This window comes from Leucopleurus acutus (genome assembly GCF_964270905.1).
Source record: "Leucopleurus acutus genome assembly, chromosome: 11".
Lineage (NCBI taxonomy): Eukaryota > Metazoa > Chordata > Mammalia > Artiodactyla > Delphinidae > Leucopleurus > Leucopleurus acutus.
In genome coordinates, this window is record NC_139152.1 from 72,146,606 (window position 1) to 72,162,660 (window position 16,055).

The 16,055-nt window shown below is 38.4% G+C and overlaps 1 protein-coding gene across 2 annotated transcripts in view; it reads right to left on the minus strand.

Moving 5' to 3' along the window:
• The window catches only part of CEP290 (centrosomal protein 290), a 103,306-nt gene that overhangs the window by 52,535 nt on the left and 34,716 nt on the right, over positions 1 to 16,055 (minus strand). For both annotated transcript variants that reach the window (XM_082849407.1, XM_082849408.1), the window contains exons 20-24: positions 5,472 to 5,636; positions 4,926 to 5,075; positions 3,220 to 3,335; positions 1,632 to 1,734; positions 1,311 to 1,541 (exon numbers count right to left, since the gene is read on the minus strand). In XM_082849407.1, the coding sequence (XP_082705533.1) occupies positions 1,311 to 1,541; positions 1,632 to 1,734; positions 3,220 to 3,335; positions 4,926 to 5,075; positions 5,472 to 5,636 (765 nt within the window). The remainder of the gene's footprint in view (positions 1 to 1,310; positions 1,542 to 1,631; positions 1,735 to 3,219; positions 3,336 to 4,925; positions 5,076 to 5,471; positions 5,637 to 16,055) is intronic.

A 16,055-nucleotide genomic window follows, 5' to 3' on the forward strand; every position in this document is an offset into this window, starting at 1 on the left:
ACACTGAATATTTAAAAGTGTGTGAGTCTGTTATGATACTTAAAGAAGAGAAAGCTGGAGGGTGCAGTGGGTGGGAGGGGATAGGCAGAAGCAGACTATACAAACTCTGTATTCTGAAAACTGGTCATTAAAAGGAAAGAATGACCAGTTTTTATCTTGCCTTTCTAGTTAGGAACCATACTTCAAGATAACCAAAGAGCTTGGGCTAATGAGGAGAAGCTCTTTATTTTATAAAGAATACCTGCTAGTAAATGAAGAGAACATAATATAATTAGAAAACCATGATTTTTGCAACTCTTAATGAAATAATTGGGTCAGGCAACAACAATCACCAGTGGACACTAAAACCATTAGGAGAAATGATGAAGAACTGGTTATTTGCATGGTATCAAAATATCACCAAAGAATTAACTAAATCACTTAATAATAGAGATATATGGCTGTCTCCCCCTTAACAAAGTAATCAATCATGAAACATGGGACTACCAGACATTCCATCTCTTGAAGTGATACACTATAAAGTATTACTTATAAAGTACAAAACATTACTTATGAAGTGTTCTTGCCAAAAATGTTTAACCTTAATATAACCAAGGCGTCAAAGCTAACTTTTAGTAAATACAATGGATACAGGAACAAGTAAAATTATCAAAGAAAATAATCAGATAAATATTCATTATTTTTCAGAGAGAGGAGGAAAAAAAGGGGGAGATTCTATATTTAAAAGACTTAGGACATGTAACATCTAAATACAATGCAGGGTCCTTGACTGGATCCTGGGACAACTGAGGAAATGTGAATATGATCTGGACGTTAGATAATATAAGGTATTGTTGTCAATTTTGTTAAGTGTGATAAAGTTATTGTGGTTATGTAAACAGAAAAAGACTTTTTTAGAGATGCACACTAAAATATTTAGGGGAGAAATGTCTGCAATTAAAATATTCTTACAAAAAAACAGATGAAGCAATTAGAGTGGAATGTTAATAAATGTTAACTATTAATCCAGGTGATGGGTATTCATCATACTATCCTTTCTTCTTTTTTTTTTTTTTTTTTTTTTGCGGTATGTGGGCCTCTCACTGTTGTGGCCTCTCCTGTTGCAGAGCACAGGCTCCAGACGCGCAGGCTCAGTGGCCATGGCTCACGGGCCCAGCTGTTCCGCGGCATGTGGGATCCTCCTGGACCGGGGCACGAACCCGTGTACCCTGCATCGGCAGGCGGACTCTCAACCACTGCGCCACCAGGGAAGCCCTATACTTTCTTCTTCACATTTGAAAATTTTCAGAGTTGAAAAAAATCAGACGTACCTTAAAACGTTGCAAACGTCCAATTTTTTCACCAACTTCAGCCTCCATTGATATCAATTCATTCTTCTGTTTCCAATTTTCTTTCCTAAGCTGTCTCTCCATTTCTACTAAAGTAGTATATTGCCTTATGAGTGACTTTTCATTCACTTGTAAGACTGTGAGCTTTCTGCTATTTTCTGAAAGTGTTTTTTTCATTTCATCTGAATCCATCTGAAGAGCACTGAGCAAATTCTGCACAAAGTCACATTTATATTACTTGTTAAATCTAGCTATCTTAGTTTGTACAGTATTATATATTGATCTTAAAAGTGCTTTACTTACATTATATTCTTTTATTTTTATAGCATCTTGTTGGATTTGATCCTCAAGTTTTCTCTTTTCCTCTTTCATTGTTTCAGATTCTGTTTTCCAGGTCTTCTTTTCACTTAAAAAAATAAAAATGACAATACAGTAAACCTAATAAAATATTTAACTATAGGAAGAGATAGCTATAGATTATGGAAATTTAGTTTCTATAAAATAAGAGAAATCATAACTAGTCAATATCTGATAACATAAGTAGAAATGCCACTTGAAAGGATTTATCCTGAAAGTTATATTTTTATTTAATAAATGAAAGGTAAAGAAATTATTTTATCAAATTATTTCATTAATCTACAAATTGTTACTTTACAATTGTTACAATATAACAATTGCAGCTGAATCTTATAAACATTTTATTAAAAACAGAAAACAATTAAGAAAATAATCAATACCCCAAACTAATTCTGGAAATCAAGTCTCAGTATTCTGACCCTACTCTTATAGTAAAATTCTTTTTTTTTTTTTGGTACACGGGCCCCTCACTGTTGTGGCCTCTCCCGTTGCGGACCACAGGCTCCGGACATGCAGGCTCAGCGGCCATGGCCCATGGGCCCAGCCGCTCCGCAGCATGTGGGATCCTCCCAGACTGGGGCACGAACCCGTGTCGTGTCCCCTGCATCGGCAGGCGGACTCTCAACCACTGCGCCACCAGGAAAGCCCCTGACTGTACTCTTAAATTTGAGTGTTAAATACTTATAAAATATCTAGAATACAAACAAAATGAGAAATAATTAGACTTAAAAGAAGGTGTATAAGACATTGTTGCCTACCCAGACCTGCAATCTGCTTGGCATAAACCAATTATGGTGTCAGCATTCTCTTTGAACTGAATGATTCAAACCTGGACATATGACTTGGACAGCTCATTAACCCAATTCTGACTAATGAGATCTAAGTCTGCCAGCAGCCTCTGGAAAAAATTTCATGTAAAAATAAAAAGTTATGTGAAAAAAAAAATGCCCCTCTTCTTCAATGGTCATGGTTCCATCTTCCTTGAACTCCTTCCTTCAGCTATTTTATAACCAACATAGGAGATAATATGACCTATACTATAAGACTCCCAAACATGACCTACCCTATAATTAGCTTTGGTTTTCTTGTTAGATCAAATTGTAGTCACTCTTAGTGTTTAAATCACTTTTAATCAGGTATTCTAACTATTACTAAGGATGTTAGTCCATTGGTACAGATGAGATGGCAGAGATAAGCACAAACAGGTTAGTTCCCCATGAAAATATATGAATAATGATGATGGTGATGATGAAGAATGATGCTAACAGCTGACATTTATAAACAGTTCATATGTGCTATAATATTCACAAAATGCTCATATCTGGGCATTTTCACATAATTCATTTAAGTTTCATAATAACCCTATGAAAAAGTATTACTATCACAGAATTTTATAGATAAGGAACTAAGACACAAAGCGGAGGTGAAGAGGCAGGAAGAAAAAGTAAAAGAAAATATCTAAATATTTTTTGTTACTTAGCTTTAACACGAATATTCTTCAATTATATTTATAAAGTTTTGCTAACACCTATACCTTAGGTATTCTTTATATAATAAGCTCTGTTGATGACGAATTACTGCAAATTTTCTGTTATAGTCTTCAAGAGAATCTTCTAAATTCTTTAACTTATTTTCTTTATATTCTAGTTCCTAAAAATTGGTTTAAAAATGAGAATGAAAAAAGCATCAGGATATATTTTAAATTTGAAGGTATAAATTCATATTCTGACAAGATTATAGAAAAATATACAAAAGATAATAGCAAATCCATAAGCAGCATAGGTCATTTCTATGATTATTCTGAATACCTTATGGCATATGGAATGAGGTAATATGTGTAAATGAGAAGTGCTATGAAACAGATAAAATTATTTTCATCATACAGAATAGTTACAGTAACCATACAAATGATCAGATACAGTGGTTACAAACTTACCTTTAGCCACTCAGTCCCACATACCCTTTAATGAACATATGCATTCATAGCTCCAGTCAAATTGTCCTTTCCAATTATTTCATTTTGAAGATGAAGAAACTTGAGACTTAGAAAGATCAAGTAACTTACTCAACATTAAAAAACTCATTAATACTACCCTTGGTAACCATTTTCTAAGCACACATGCCAAGCTCAGTGCCAGGTGCTTTACATATTGCAGATCTAACACTTGCAGTCAGGTCTGGCTGACTCCAAAGACCTTGCTACTTCTATCACTCTATGCTGCCTTAGGATTGGGAGTCCAAGTACTTGTTTTGCCACTTTGAACAGGTTTTCAGATTCCAAATTGGTTCTCTAATCTACCACAATGCTTCTCATGTGTTTTTTATATAAAGATGAAAAAAATGAATCTTATCACAAGTAACATGACAATGCAATACTTCTATCACTTATTGACAATGTTCCTGTATTGAAGAAGAATAAATTCATGAAGAATGCTAAAATTATAAATTTAAAAGTAATGATATAACATGAATTATAATGTTCTAATAAGTAAATTCTAATACTCAAAAAATGATTAATATAATATACAAATACAAGCATCTGATAATCATAACTCAAGTATATTCACAAATGGATTATTTAGGAAAGGGAAACAGCAGTGCTTATAATCAAAAACTTACTTTCATTGATTCTGAACACATTTTTGTGATTATATTTGCAATGTATGTGATATTACGGGTATTCACACTCAAATGAAATAATGAAAAGCATCCCTCATTATGCCATTCATAATGACTGTAATATAGACAGCAAAACTGAGAAACAAACACAAGGCAAGCAGTATCCTTTCTAATTTGCTAACAGATTAACTAATACCTTACAGGGTAAAGGGAAGAAAGAGATAAAAGACATTTTGTTTAAAAGTTTCTTCTTGTAGTTAACACACAAAAAAAGGAACGATTCTAATCACTACACAAAAAGCTGTGTCAGACTTTATTCATGTGAATTGCTTTTCCAACCAGCAATAAATAAAAGAGCTCACCTTATTTATACATTACTACCTCATAGTAGCTGCATGTTATTCTATCTGTCAATCATATATTTCATATGAATGGCACATATGCTTCTCATTCAGATGAATGGAATAAACTACTTTTATTCATAACATTCCATCTAATATCAAAATCATTAAAAAAACATTTCACTGTTAATATTCTAAGAACACAAAGGAATATATGATGATTAAATTATAAAACATACTATCAACTATTTTTGTTACTCACATATAAAATTTTCAGTACCTGTAAGATATGTATTAAATATTTATTCTGAGAATTAATGATATTGGCACTAGATGGTGCTACCCCATCAGGTAAGTCTACTCCTTTAAACACAACATTTGATCCTTCTGATTGTCGTAAAAGACTGGTCTCTTTTTCAAGATGATCTATCTGCAAACGAACAGTTCAGAAATGAGAATCTCATCTCTTACACCCAAAGAAAGACAAATTTAAAAGCAGTAACTAACACTTCCTACTGAATGTCTTGAACAAGTAGATATATGAATGCTCTGCCAAGTATTAATTAAATTATAATTTAATTTATAATTACTACTACTTAGAAATGTCTAGGAATATATTTAGAATTTTTGTATCCTTTTATGTTACACAGTACTTATTTTTCCACTAATTTAACTTAAAATTTCAAGCAGAAGGTTTCCGAATGTTGAAAGAATTAATTCAAGGGGCATTTTCTCATTAAATAGTCATTTAAAAAAAAATTAAATGTTTCACATTAAATCTTCATTCATATGCTTAGCATTTTCTTTTATATAATAAAATTCTCACCTTTAAATTTGCTTTTGTCAACTGCTGAGAATAATTTATAGCCTCCTTCCGAGATTCCCTGAGCTCCTGTCTTAATTCTTCATTCCTTCCAGTAAGTTGATCAACTTGGGCTTTTAAATGCAGATTGGCATCAAATATTCCTTCTGCATTCTTTGATTCTATAGCCTAATATATTTAAATTATATAGAAGAAATGTGAAGAAAAACACTAAAGTCATAGTAAAATATCTATGTTTAAGTCAAATTCACATTTAAGCATTTTACTATTCCCATGTATAATAAAATATACCAAATCTATCTCTTATTTATAAATTTAAATTTATAAAATACCAGTTTAACCTACAACAGTATTACCAAGCATACTAATCACTTCCTTCTAACAATTAACAATATCTAGCTAATCCAAATAGACTGGTAGATCAGAAAAACAACTAGACAGGAACAACATGACTAGGGTTGAAATATTAACCAATCTCTTATTTGCTGGGCAAGTGACTTGAAATTCCTTATACCTTAGCTTCCTTAACTCTAAAGAAGAGGAAATAATGTTAGCTCTGTCAACTTCACAAGGTTTTTATACAGTCAAAATGAGATAATTTATATGTAAATGCTTTGAAACCATGAAGCATCTGAATTTAAAGCATGAGCAAAGGAACGAAATAGCTACTACATTTAATTAATTAAATTTTTCATTGCTTCCTCTCCAGTTGAAGCATACATAATAACAAAGGCAAAGTATGATACAATAGTGTTATCCAAGAGTGCTGGATAAGCAAAAATAATCTGTCAAATATTAAAATACTATCCAAGAGGCTTCACTGCTCCTAATTCCCCAATAATGGCATATATAAATATACCTACCCCCATGTACACATATACACAATACATACGTACCAATAGATCTGGACTTTATGGAACAAAACTGTTAAATGCAAAGTAAAGCTTCAGAAATTAAGGCAGAAGACAAAGAAAGTAAGATGAGTAAAATCATATGTAATATCCTATTCAGGAGGGTGATCTGGGATTTAACTCAAGGCAGTAGGTCTGTAAGAGTAAGCCTTTACCCTAAGGAGATGAGAGCAGGCCATGTGGAGTAATAATTCATACTAATTCAAAGGGGATAGCAGAAAGAAGTAGGCAGAAGGAGGTATTCTGACAGATGACAAAGTAGTCTAGTTAGTTGTCTTGCTGAAAAATAGCAACATGTTATCTATAAATCCTTGTGGTAAAATGAGATTGAATTAGATGATGATTAGAGGCCCTGAAAAACACCCTATAGCAATAAAAAGTGAACTAAAGTGCAGAAGCCGGAATTATCTGATCTAAAGTGTCATTGATTCTGATGATTTCTTAGAGGACGTAGTGTTAGGTCATTCAGATGGGGCATATCAATCAGAAAAAAAAATGATAACCCAGAAGAGAAGCAGACAAAATCGACAGAAACAAGAATCCTAGGAAGGCCACAGGCTGTCAATTAAAATAAAAAAATTTAAAAAACAAAAATAAAAAAACGTAGAATCTTTCTGGGCTATTATTCTGTTTCTATTTGGTCACTAAATAGAGTTTCCCTTGTAGAACAGTGTTTGATCTGAGTATTAGTAGCGGGCAGCATCTCAGACAAAAGATGTTCACATAAGAAAGTATGAAGAATCATTTTAGATACTTAAAATAGTGGAGAAAAAACAAAGTCACCAACCAGAGAAGAAAAGTCAGAATTATAAAGGGATATATAGGGAACAAAGGGAATCAAAAGGGTTTCATAAATTTTGTTAAATGATTTTCTACCTCAGAAAGATTTTAACATACTAGTATCACTCTCTGCTAATAAAATGGTATTATTATAAAAAAAAAAACATTGCATGCAAATGGGAATCAAAAGAAAGCTGGAGTAGCAATACTCATATCAGATAAAATAGACTTTAAAATAAAGAATGTTACAAGAGACAAGGAAGGACACCACATAATGATCAAGGGATCAATCCAAGAAGTAGATATAACAATTAGAAATATATATGCACCCAACATAGGAGCACCTCAATACATAAGGCAACAGCTAACAGCTATAAAAGAGGAAATCGAGAGTAACACAATAATAGTGGGGGACTTAAACACCTCACTTCACCAATGGACAGATCATCCAGACAGAAAATTAATAAGGAAAGACAAGCTTTAAATGACACAATAGACCAGTTAGATTTAATTGATATTTGTAGGACATTCCATCCAAAAACAGCAGATTACACTTTCTTCTCAAGTGCACACAGAACATTCTCCAGGATGGATCACATCTTGGGTCACAAATCAAGCCTCAGTAAATTTAAGAAAATTGAAATCATATCAAACATCTTTTCCGACCACAATACTATGAGATTAGAAGTCAATTACAAAGAAAAGAACATAAAAAACACAAACACATGGAGGCTAAACAATATGTTACTAAATAACCAAGAGATCACTGAAGAAATCAAAGACAAAATCAGAAAATACCTAGAGACAAATGACAATGAAAACACGATGATCCAAAACCTATGGGATGCAGCAAAAACAGTTCTAAGAGGGAAGTTTAGAGCAATACAAGCCTCAAGAAACCTCAAGAAACAAGAAAAATCTCAAATAAACAATCTAACCTTACACCTAAAGGAACTAGAGAAAGAAGAACAAACAAAACCGAAAGTTAGTAGAAGGAAAGAAATAATAAAGATTAGAGCAGACATCAATGAAACAGAAACAAAGAAAACAATAGCAAAGATCAATAAAACTAAAAGCTGGTTCTTTAAGAAGATAAACAAAATTGATAAACCTTTAGCCAGACTCATCAAGAAAAAGAGAGAGAGGACTCAAATCAATAAAATTAGAAACGAAAATGGAGAAGTTACAACTGACACTGCAGAAATACAAAGCATCCTAAGAGACTACTACAAGCAACTCTATGCCAATAAAATGGACAACCTTGAAGAAACAGACAAATTCTTAGAAAGGTATAACCTTCCAAGACTGAACCAGGAAAAAATAGAAAATATGAAGAGACCAATCACAAGCACTGAAATTGAAACTGTGATTAAAAATCTTCCAACAAACAAAAGTTCCAGGATCAGATGGCTTCACAGGTGAATTCTATCAAACATTTAGAGAAGAGGTAACACCAATTTTCTCAAACTCTTCCAAAAAATTGAAGAAGGAACACCCCCAAACTTATTCTATGAGGCCATCATCACCCTGATACCAAAACCAGACAAAGATACTACAAAAAAAGAAAATTACAGACCAGTATCACTGATGAATATAGATGCAAAAATCCTCAACAAAACACTAGCAAACAGAATCCAACAACACATTAAAAGGATCATACACCATGATCAAGTGGGATTTATCCAGGATACGCAAGGATTCTTCAATATACGCAAATCAATCAATGTGATACACCATATTAACAAATTGAAGAAGAAAAACCATATGATCATCTCAATAGATGCAGAAAAGGCTTTTGACAAAATTCAACATCCCATTTATGATAAAAACTCTCCAGAAAGTAGGCACAGAGGGAACCTACCTCAACATCATAAAGGCCATATACGACAAACCCACAGCAAACATCATTCTCAATGGTAAAAAACTGAAAGCCCTTCCTCTAAGATCAGGAAAAAGACAAGGATTTCCACTCTCGTCACTATTATTCAACATACTTTGTAAGTCCTAGCCACGGCAATCAGAGAAGGAAAACAAATAAAAGGAATACAAATTAGAAAAGAAGAAGTAAAACTGTCACTGTTTGCAGATGACATGATACTATACATAGAGAATCCTAAAGATGCCACCAGAAAACTACTAGAGCTAATCAATGAATTTGGTAAAGTTGCAGGAAACAAAATTAATGCACAGAAATCTTTTGCATTCCTGTACACTAACAACGAAAGATAAGAAAGAGAAATTAAGCAAACAATCCCATTCACCATTGCAACAAAAAGAATAAAATACCTAGGAATAAACCTACCTAAGGAGGTAAAAGACCTGTACTCAGAAAACTCTAAGACACTGGTGAAAGACATCAAAGATGATGCAAACAGATGGAGAGATAGACCATGTTCTTGGATTGGAAAAATCAATATTGTGAAAATGACTGTCCTACTCACAGCAATCTACAGATTCAATGCAATCCCTATCAAATTACCAGTGGCATGTTTTACAGAACTAGAACAAAAAATCTTAAAATGTGTACGGGAGGGAGGAGCTTCAAGATGGCGGAAGAGTAAGACATGGAGATCACCCTCCTCCCCACAAATACATCAGAAATACATCTACATGTGGAACAACTCCTACAGAACACCTACTGAAGGCTGGCAGAAGACCATAGACCTCCCAAAAGGCAAGAAACTCCCCACGTACCAGGGTAGGGCAAAAGAAAATAAATAAATAAAACAGAGACGAAAGAATAGGGACGGGATCTGCACCAGCGGGAGGGAGCTGTGAAGGAGGGAAAGCTTCCACACACTAGGAAGCCCCTTCGCGGGCGGAGACTGCAGGTGGCAGAGGGCGGAAGCTTCGGCGCCATCGGCGCCACTGAGGAGAGGACAGCAACAGGGGCGCGGAGGGCAAAGCGGAGAGATTCCTACGCAGAGGATCGGTGCCGACAAGCACTCACCAGCCGGAGAGGCTTGTCTGCTCCCCCGCCGGGGCGGGCGGGGATTGGGAGCTGAGGCTCGGGCTTCAGTCGGATTCCAGGGAGAGGACAGGGGTTGGCTGCGTGAACACAGCCTAAACAGGGCTAGTGCGCCATAGCTATCCAGGAGGGAGTCCGGGAAAATGTCTGGAATGGCCGAAGAGGCAAGAGACTTTTTCTTGCCTCTTTGTTTCCTGGTGCGTGAGGAGAGGGGATTAAGAGCGCTGCTTAAAGGAGCTCCAGAGACTGGCGCGAGCCGCAGCTATCAGTGCGGAGCCCAGAGACGGGCATGAGACGCTAAGGCGGCTGCCACCGCCACCAAGAAGCCTCTGTGCGAGCACAGGTCACTATCCACACCGCCCCTCCCAGGAGCCTGTGCAGCCCGCCACTGCTAGGGTCCCGTGATCCAGGGACAACTTCCCCGGGAGAACACAGATCCTCAGGCTGGTACAACGTCTCGTGGTCCTCTGCCGTCTCAGGCTCGCCCGACACTCCGTACCCCTCCCTCCCCGCAGCATTAGTGAGCCAGAGCCCAGAATCAGCAGCTCCTTTAACCCCATCCTGTCTGAGTGAGGAACAGATGCCCTTAGGTGAGGTACACGCAGAGGCGGGTACAAATCCAAAGCTAAACCCCAGGAGCTGGACGAACAAAGAGGAGAAAGGGAAATCTCTCCCAGCAGCCTCAGGAGCAGCGGATTAAATCTCCACAATCAATTTGATGTACCCTGCATCTATGGAATACCTGAATAGACAACAAATCATCCCAAATTGAGGATGTGGACTTGGGGAGCAATGATACATATTTTTTACCTTTTTCTCTATTTATGAGTGTGTATGTGTACGCTTCTGTGTGTGATTTTGTCTATATAGCTTTGCTTTTACCATTTGTCCTAGGGTTCTGTCTGTCTGTTTTTTCCTTCTTTTTCTCTTAGTATGGTTTTCAGCTCTTTTTATCATTGGTGGATTTATTTTTTGGTTTGGTTGCTCTCTTCTTTCTTTTTTTTGATTACATTAAAAAAATTTTAATATTTTTATTTTAATAACCATTTTATTTTATTTCATCTTTTTCATTCTTTCTTTCATCTGCTCTCCCTTTTATTCTGAGCTGTGTGGATAACAGGCTCTTGGTGCCCCACACAGGCGTCAGGGCTGTGTCTCTGAGGTGGGAGAGCCAAGTTCAGGACATTGGTCCACCAGAGACCTCTCAGCTCCACGTAATACCAAATGGCGAAAATCTCCCAGAAATCTCCATCTCAGCCAAGACCCAGCTCCACTCAATGACCAGCAAGCTACAGTGCTGGACACCCTATGCCAAACAACTAGCAAGACAGGAACACAACCCCACAGACTAGCAGAGAGGCTGCCTATAATCATAATAAGTCCACAGACACCCCAAAACACACCACCAGACGTGGACCTGCCGACCAGAAAGACAAGATCCAGCCTCATCCACAAGAACACAGGCACTAGTCCCCTCCACCAGGAAGCATACACAACCCACTGAACCAACCTTAGCCACTGAGGGCAGACACCAAAAACAACAGGAACTACGAACCAGCAGCCTGCGAAAAGGAGACCCCAAACACAGTAAGTTAAGCAAAATGAGAAGATAGAGAAACACATAGCAGATGAAGGAGCAAGGCAAAAACCCACCAGACGTAACAAATGAAGAGGAAATAGGCAGTGTACCTGAAAAAGAATTGAGAATATTATTAGTAAAGATGATCCAAAATCTTTGAAATAGAATGGAGAAAATACAAGAAACGTTTAACAAGCACCTAGAAGAACTAAAGAGTAAACAAACTGTGATGAACAACACAATAAATGAAATTAAAAATGCTCTAGAAGGGATCAATAGCAGAATAACTGAGACAGAAGAACGGATAAGTGACCTGTAAGATTAAATAGTTGAAATAACTATTGCAGAGCGGAATAAATAAAAAAGACTGAAAAGAATTGAGGACAGTCTCAGAGACATCTGGGACAACATTAAATGCAACAACATTCTAATTACAGGGGTCCCAGAAGAAGAGAAAAAGAATGGGACTGAGAAAATATTTGAAGCGATTATAGTTGAAAACTTCCCTGATATGGGAAAGGAAATAGTTAATCAAGTCCAGGAAGCACAGAGAGTCCCATACAGGATAAATTGAAGGAGAAACATGTCAAGACACATATTCATCGAACTATGAAAAATTAAATACAAACAAAAATTATTAAAAGCAGCAAGGGAAAAACAACAAATAACATGCAAGGGAATCCCCATAAGGTTAATAGCTGATCTGAATCAGCAGAAACTCTGCAAGCCAGAAGGGAGTGGCAGGACATATTTAAAGTGATGAAAGGGAAAAACCTACAACCAAGATTACTCTACCCAACAAGGACCTCATTCAGATCTGATGGAGAAATTAAAACCTTTACAGACAAGCAAAAGCTAAAAGAATTCAGCACCACCAAACAAGCTTTACAACAAATACTAAAGGAACTTCTCTAGGCAGGAAACTCAAGAGAAGGAAAAGACCTACAATAACAAACCCAAAACAATTAAGAAAATGGTAATAGGGACATACATATGGATAATTACCTTAAATGCAAATGGAGTAAATGCTCCAACCAAAAGACATAGACTGCCTGAATGGATACAAAAACAAGACCCGTATATATGCTGTCTACAAGAGACCCACTTCAGACCTAGGGACACATACAGACTGAAAGTGAGGGGAAAAAGATATTCCATGCAAATGGAAATCAAAAGAAAGCTGGAGTCGCAAATCTCATATCAGATAAAATACACTTTAAAACAAAGACTATTACTAGAGACAAAGAAGGACACTACATAATGATCAAGGGATCAATCCAAGAAGTAGATATAACAACTGTAAATATTTATGCACCCAACAGAGGAGCACCTCAATACATAAGGCAAATACTAATAGCCATAAAAAGGGAAATCGACAGTAACACAATCGACAGTAACACAATCATAGTAGGGGACTTTAACACCCCACTTTCACCAATGGACAGATCATCCAAAATGAAAATAAATAAGAAAACACAAGCTTTAAATGATACATTAAACAGGATGGACTTAATTGATATTTAAAGGACATTCCATCCAAAAACAACAGAATACACATTCTTCTCAAATGCTCATAGAACATTCTCCAGGATAGATCATATATTAGGTCACAAATCAAGCCCTGGTAAATTTAAGAAAATTGAAATCATATCAGGTATCTTTTCTGACCACAACGTTATGACTAGAAATCAATTACAGGAAAAAATCTGTAAAAAATATAAACACATGGAGGCTAAACAATACACTACTTAATAACCAAGAAATCAGTGAAGAAATCAAAGAGGAAATCAAAAAATACCTAGAAACAAATGACAATGAAAACACGACGACCAAAACCTATGGGATGAAGCAAAAGCAGTTTTAAGAGTGAAGTATAGGGGAGTTCCGGGAAGATGGCGGAAGAGTAAGACGCGGAGATCACCTTCCTCTCCACAGATACACCAGAAATACATCTACGCGTGGAACAACTCCTACGGAGCACCTACTGAACGCTGGCAGAAGACCTCAGACCTCCCAAAAGGCAAGGAACCCCCCACGTACCTGGTTAGGGCAAAAGAAAAAACTAAACAGAGACAAAAGAATAGGGACGGGTCCTGCACCAGCGGGAGAGAGCTGTGAAGGAGGAAAAGTGTCCACACACTAGGAGCCCCTTCGCGGGTGGAGACTTCGGGAGGCGGAGTGGGGGAGCTCGGGAGCCGCGGAGGAGAGCACAGCAACAGGGGTGCGGAGGGCAAAGCGGACAGATTCCAGCGCAGAGGATCAGGCCGACCGGCACTCACCAGCCGAGAGGCTTGTCTGCTCGCCCGCCGGGGCGGGCGGGACTGGGAGCTGAGGCTCCGGCTTTTGTCGGAGCGCCGGGAGAGGACTGAGGTTGGCGGCATGAACACAGCCTGCAGGGCGTTGGTGCGCCGCGGCTGGCCGGGAGAGAGTCTGGGGAGGGGTCTGGACCTGCCGAAGAGGCAAGAGACTTTTACGTCCCTCTTTGTTTCCTGGTGCACGAAGAGGGGGGATTGGGAACGCTGCTTGGGAGAGCTCCGGAGACGGGCGCGAGCCGCGGCTAAGAGTGCGGAGCCCAGAGACGGACATGGGACGCTAAGGCCGCTGCTGCCGCCGCCAGGAAGCCTGTGTGCGAGCGCAGGTCACTAGCCACACGCCCTTCCGGGGAGCCTGTGCAGCCCGCCGCTGCCGGGGTCCGGGGATCCGGGGACGGCTCCCCCGGGAGAGCGCACGGCGCGCCTCAGGCTGCAGCGTCACGCCGGCCTCTGCCGCTGCAGGCCCGCCCTGCACTCTGTGACCCTCCCTACCCCCCGGCCTGGGTGAGCCAGAGCCTCCGAATCAGCGGCTCCTTTAACCCCGTCCTGTCTGAGCAAAGAACAGACGCCCTCCGGCGACCTACACGCACAGGCGGGGCCAAATCCAAAGCTGAGCCCCTGGGAGCTGTGAGAACAAAGAAGAGAAAGGGAAATCTCTTCCAGCAGCCTCAGAAGCAGCGGATTAAAGCTCCACAATCAACTTGATATACCCTGCATCTGTGGAATACCTGAATAGACAACGAATCATCCCAAATTAAGGAGCCCTGTGGATGAAAGGCTCTTGTTGCTGCAGCCAGGACTCAGTGCTGTGCCTCTGAGGTGGGAGAGCCAACTTCAGGACACTGGTCCACAAGAGGCCTCCCAGCTGCACATAATATCAAACAGCAAAAATCTCCGAGAGATCTCCATCTCAACGCCAGCACCCAGCTTCACTCAACGACCAGCAAGCTACAGTGCTGGACATCCTATGCCAAACAACTAGCAAGACAGGAACACAACCCCACCCATTAGCAGAGAGGCTGCCCAAAATCATAATAAGTCTACAGACACCCCAAAACACACCACCAGACGTGGACCTGCCCACCAGAAAGACAAGATCCAGCCTCATACACCAGAACACAGGCACTAGTACCCTCCACCAGGAAGCCTACACAACCCACTGAACCAACCTTAGCCACTGGGGACAGACTCAAAAAACAACAGGAACTACGAACCTTCAGCCTGCAAAAAAAAAAAAAAGGAGACCCCAAACACAGTAAGATAAGCAAAATGAAAAGACAGAAAAACACACAGCAGATGAAGGAGCAAGATAAAAACCCACCAGACCTAACAAATGAAGAGGAAATAGGCAGTCTACCTGAAAAAGAATTCAGAATAATGATAGTAAGGTTGATCCGAAATCTTGGAGATAGAATGGACAATAGAATGGACAAATTGCAAGAATCAGTTAACAAGGACCTAGAAGAACTAAAGATGAAACAAGCAACGATGAACAACACAATAAATGAAATTAAAAGTACTCTAGATGGGATCAATAGCAGAATAACTGAGGCAGAAGAACGGATAAGTGACCTGGAAGATAAAATAGTGGAAATAACTACTGCAGAGCAGAATAAAGAAAAAAGAATGAAAAGAACTGAGGACAGTCTCAGAGACCTCTGGGACAACATTAAACGCACCAACATTCGAATTATAGGGGTTCCAGAAGAAGAAGAGAAAAAGAAAGGGACTGAGAAAATATTTGAAGAGATTATAGTTGAAAACTTCCCTAATATGGGAAAGGAAATAGTTAATCAAGTCCAGGAAGCACAGAGAGTCCCATACAGGATAAATCCAAGGAGAAATACGCCAAGACACATATTAATCAAACTGTCAAAAATTAAATACAAAGAAAACATATTAAAAGCAGCAAGGGAAAAACAACAAATAACACACAAGGGAATCCCCATAAGGTTAACAGCTGATCTTTCAGCAGAAACTCTGCAAGCCAGAAGGGAGTGGCAGGACATATTGAAAGTGTTGAAGGAGAAAAACCTG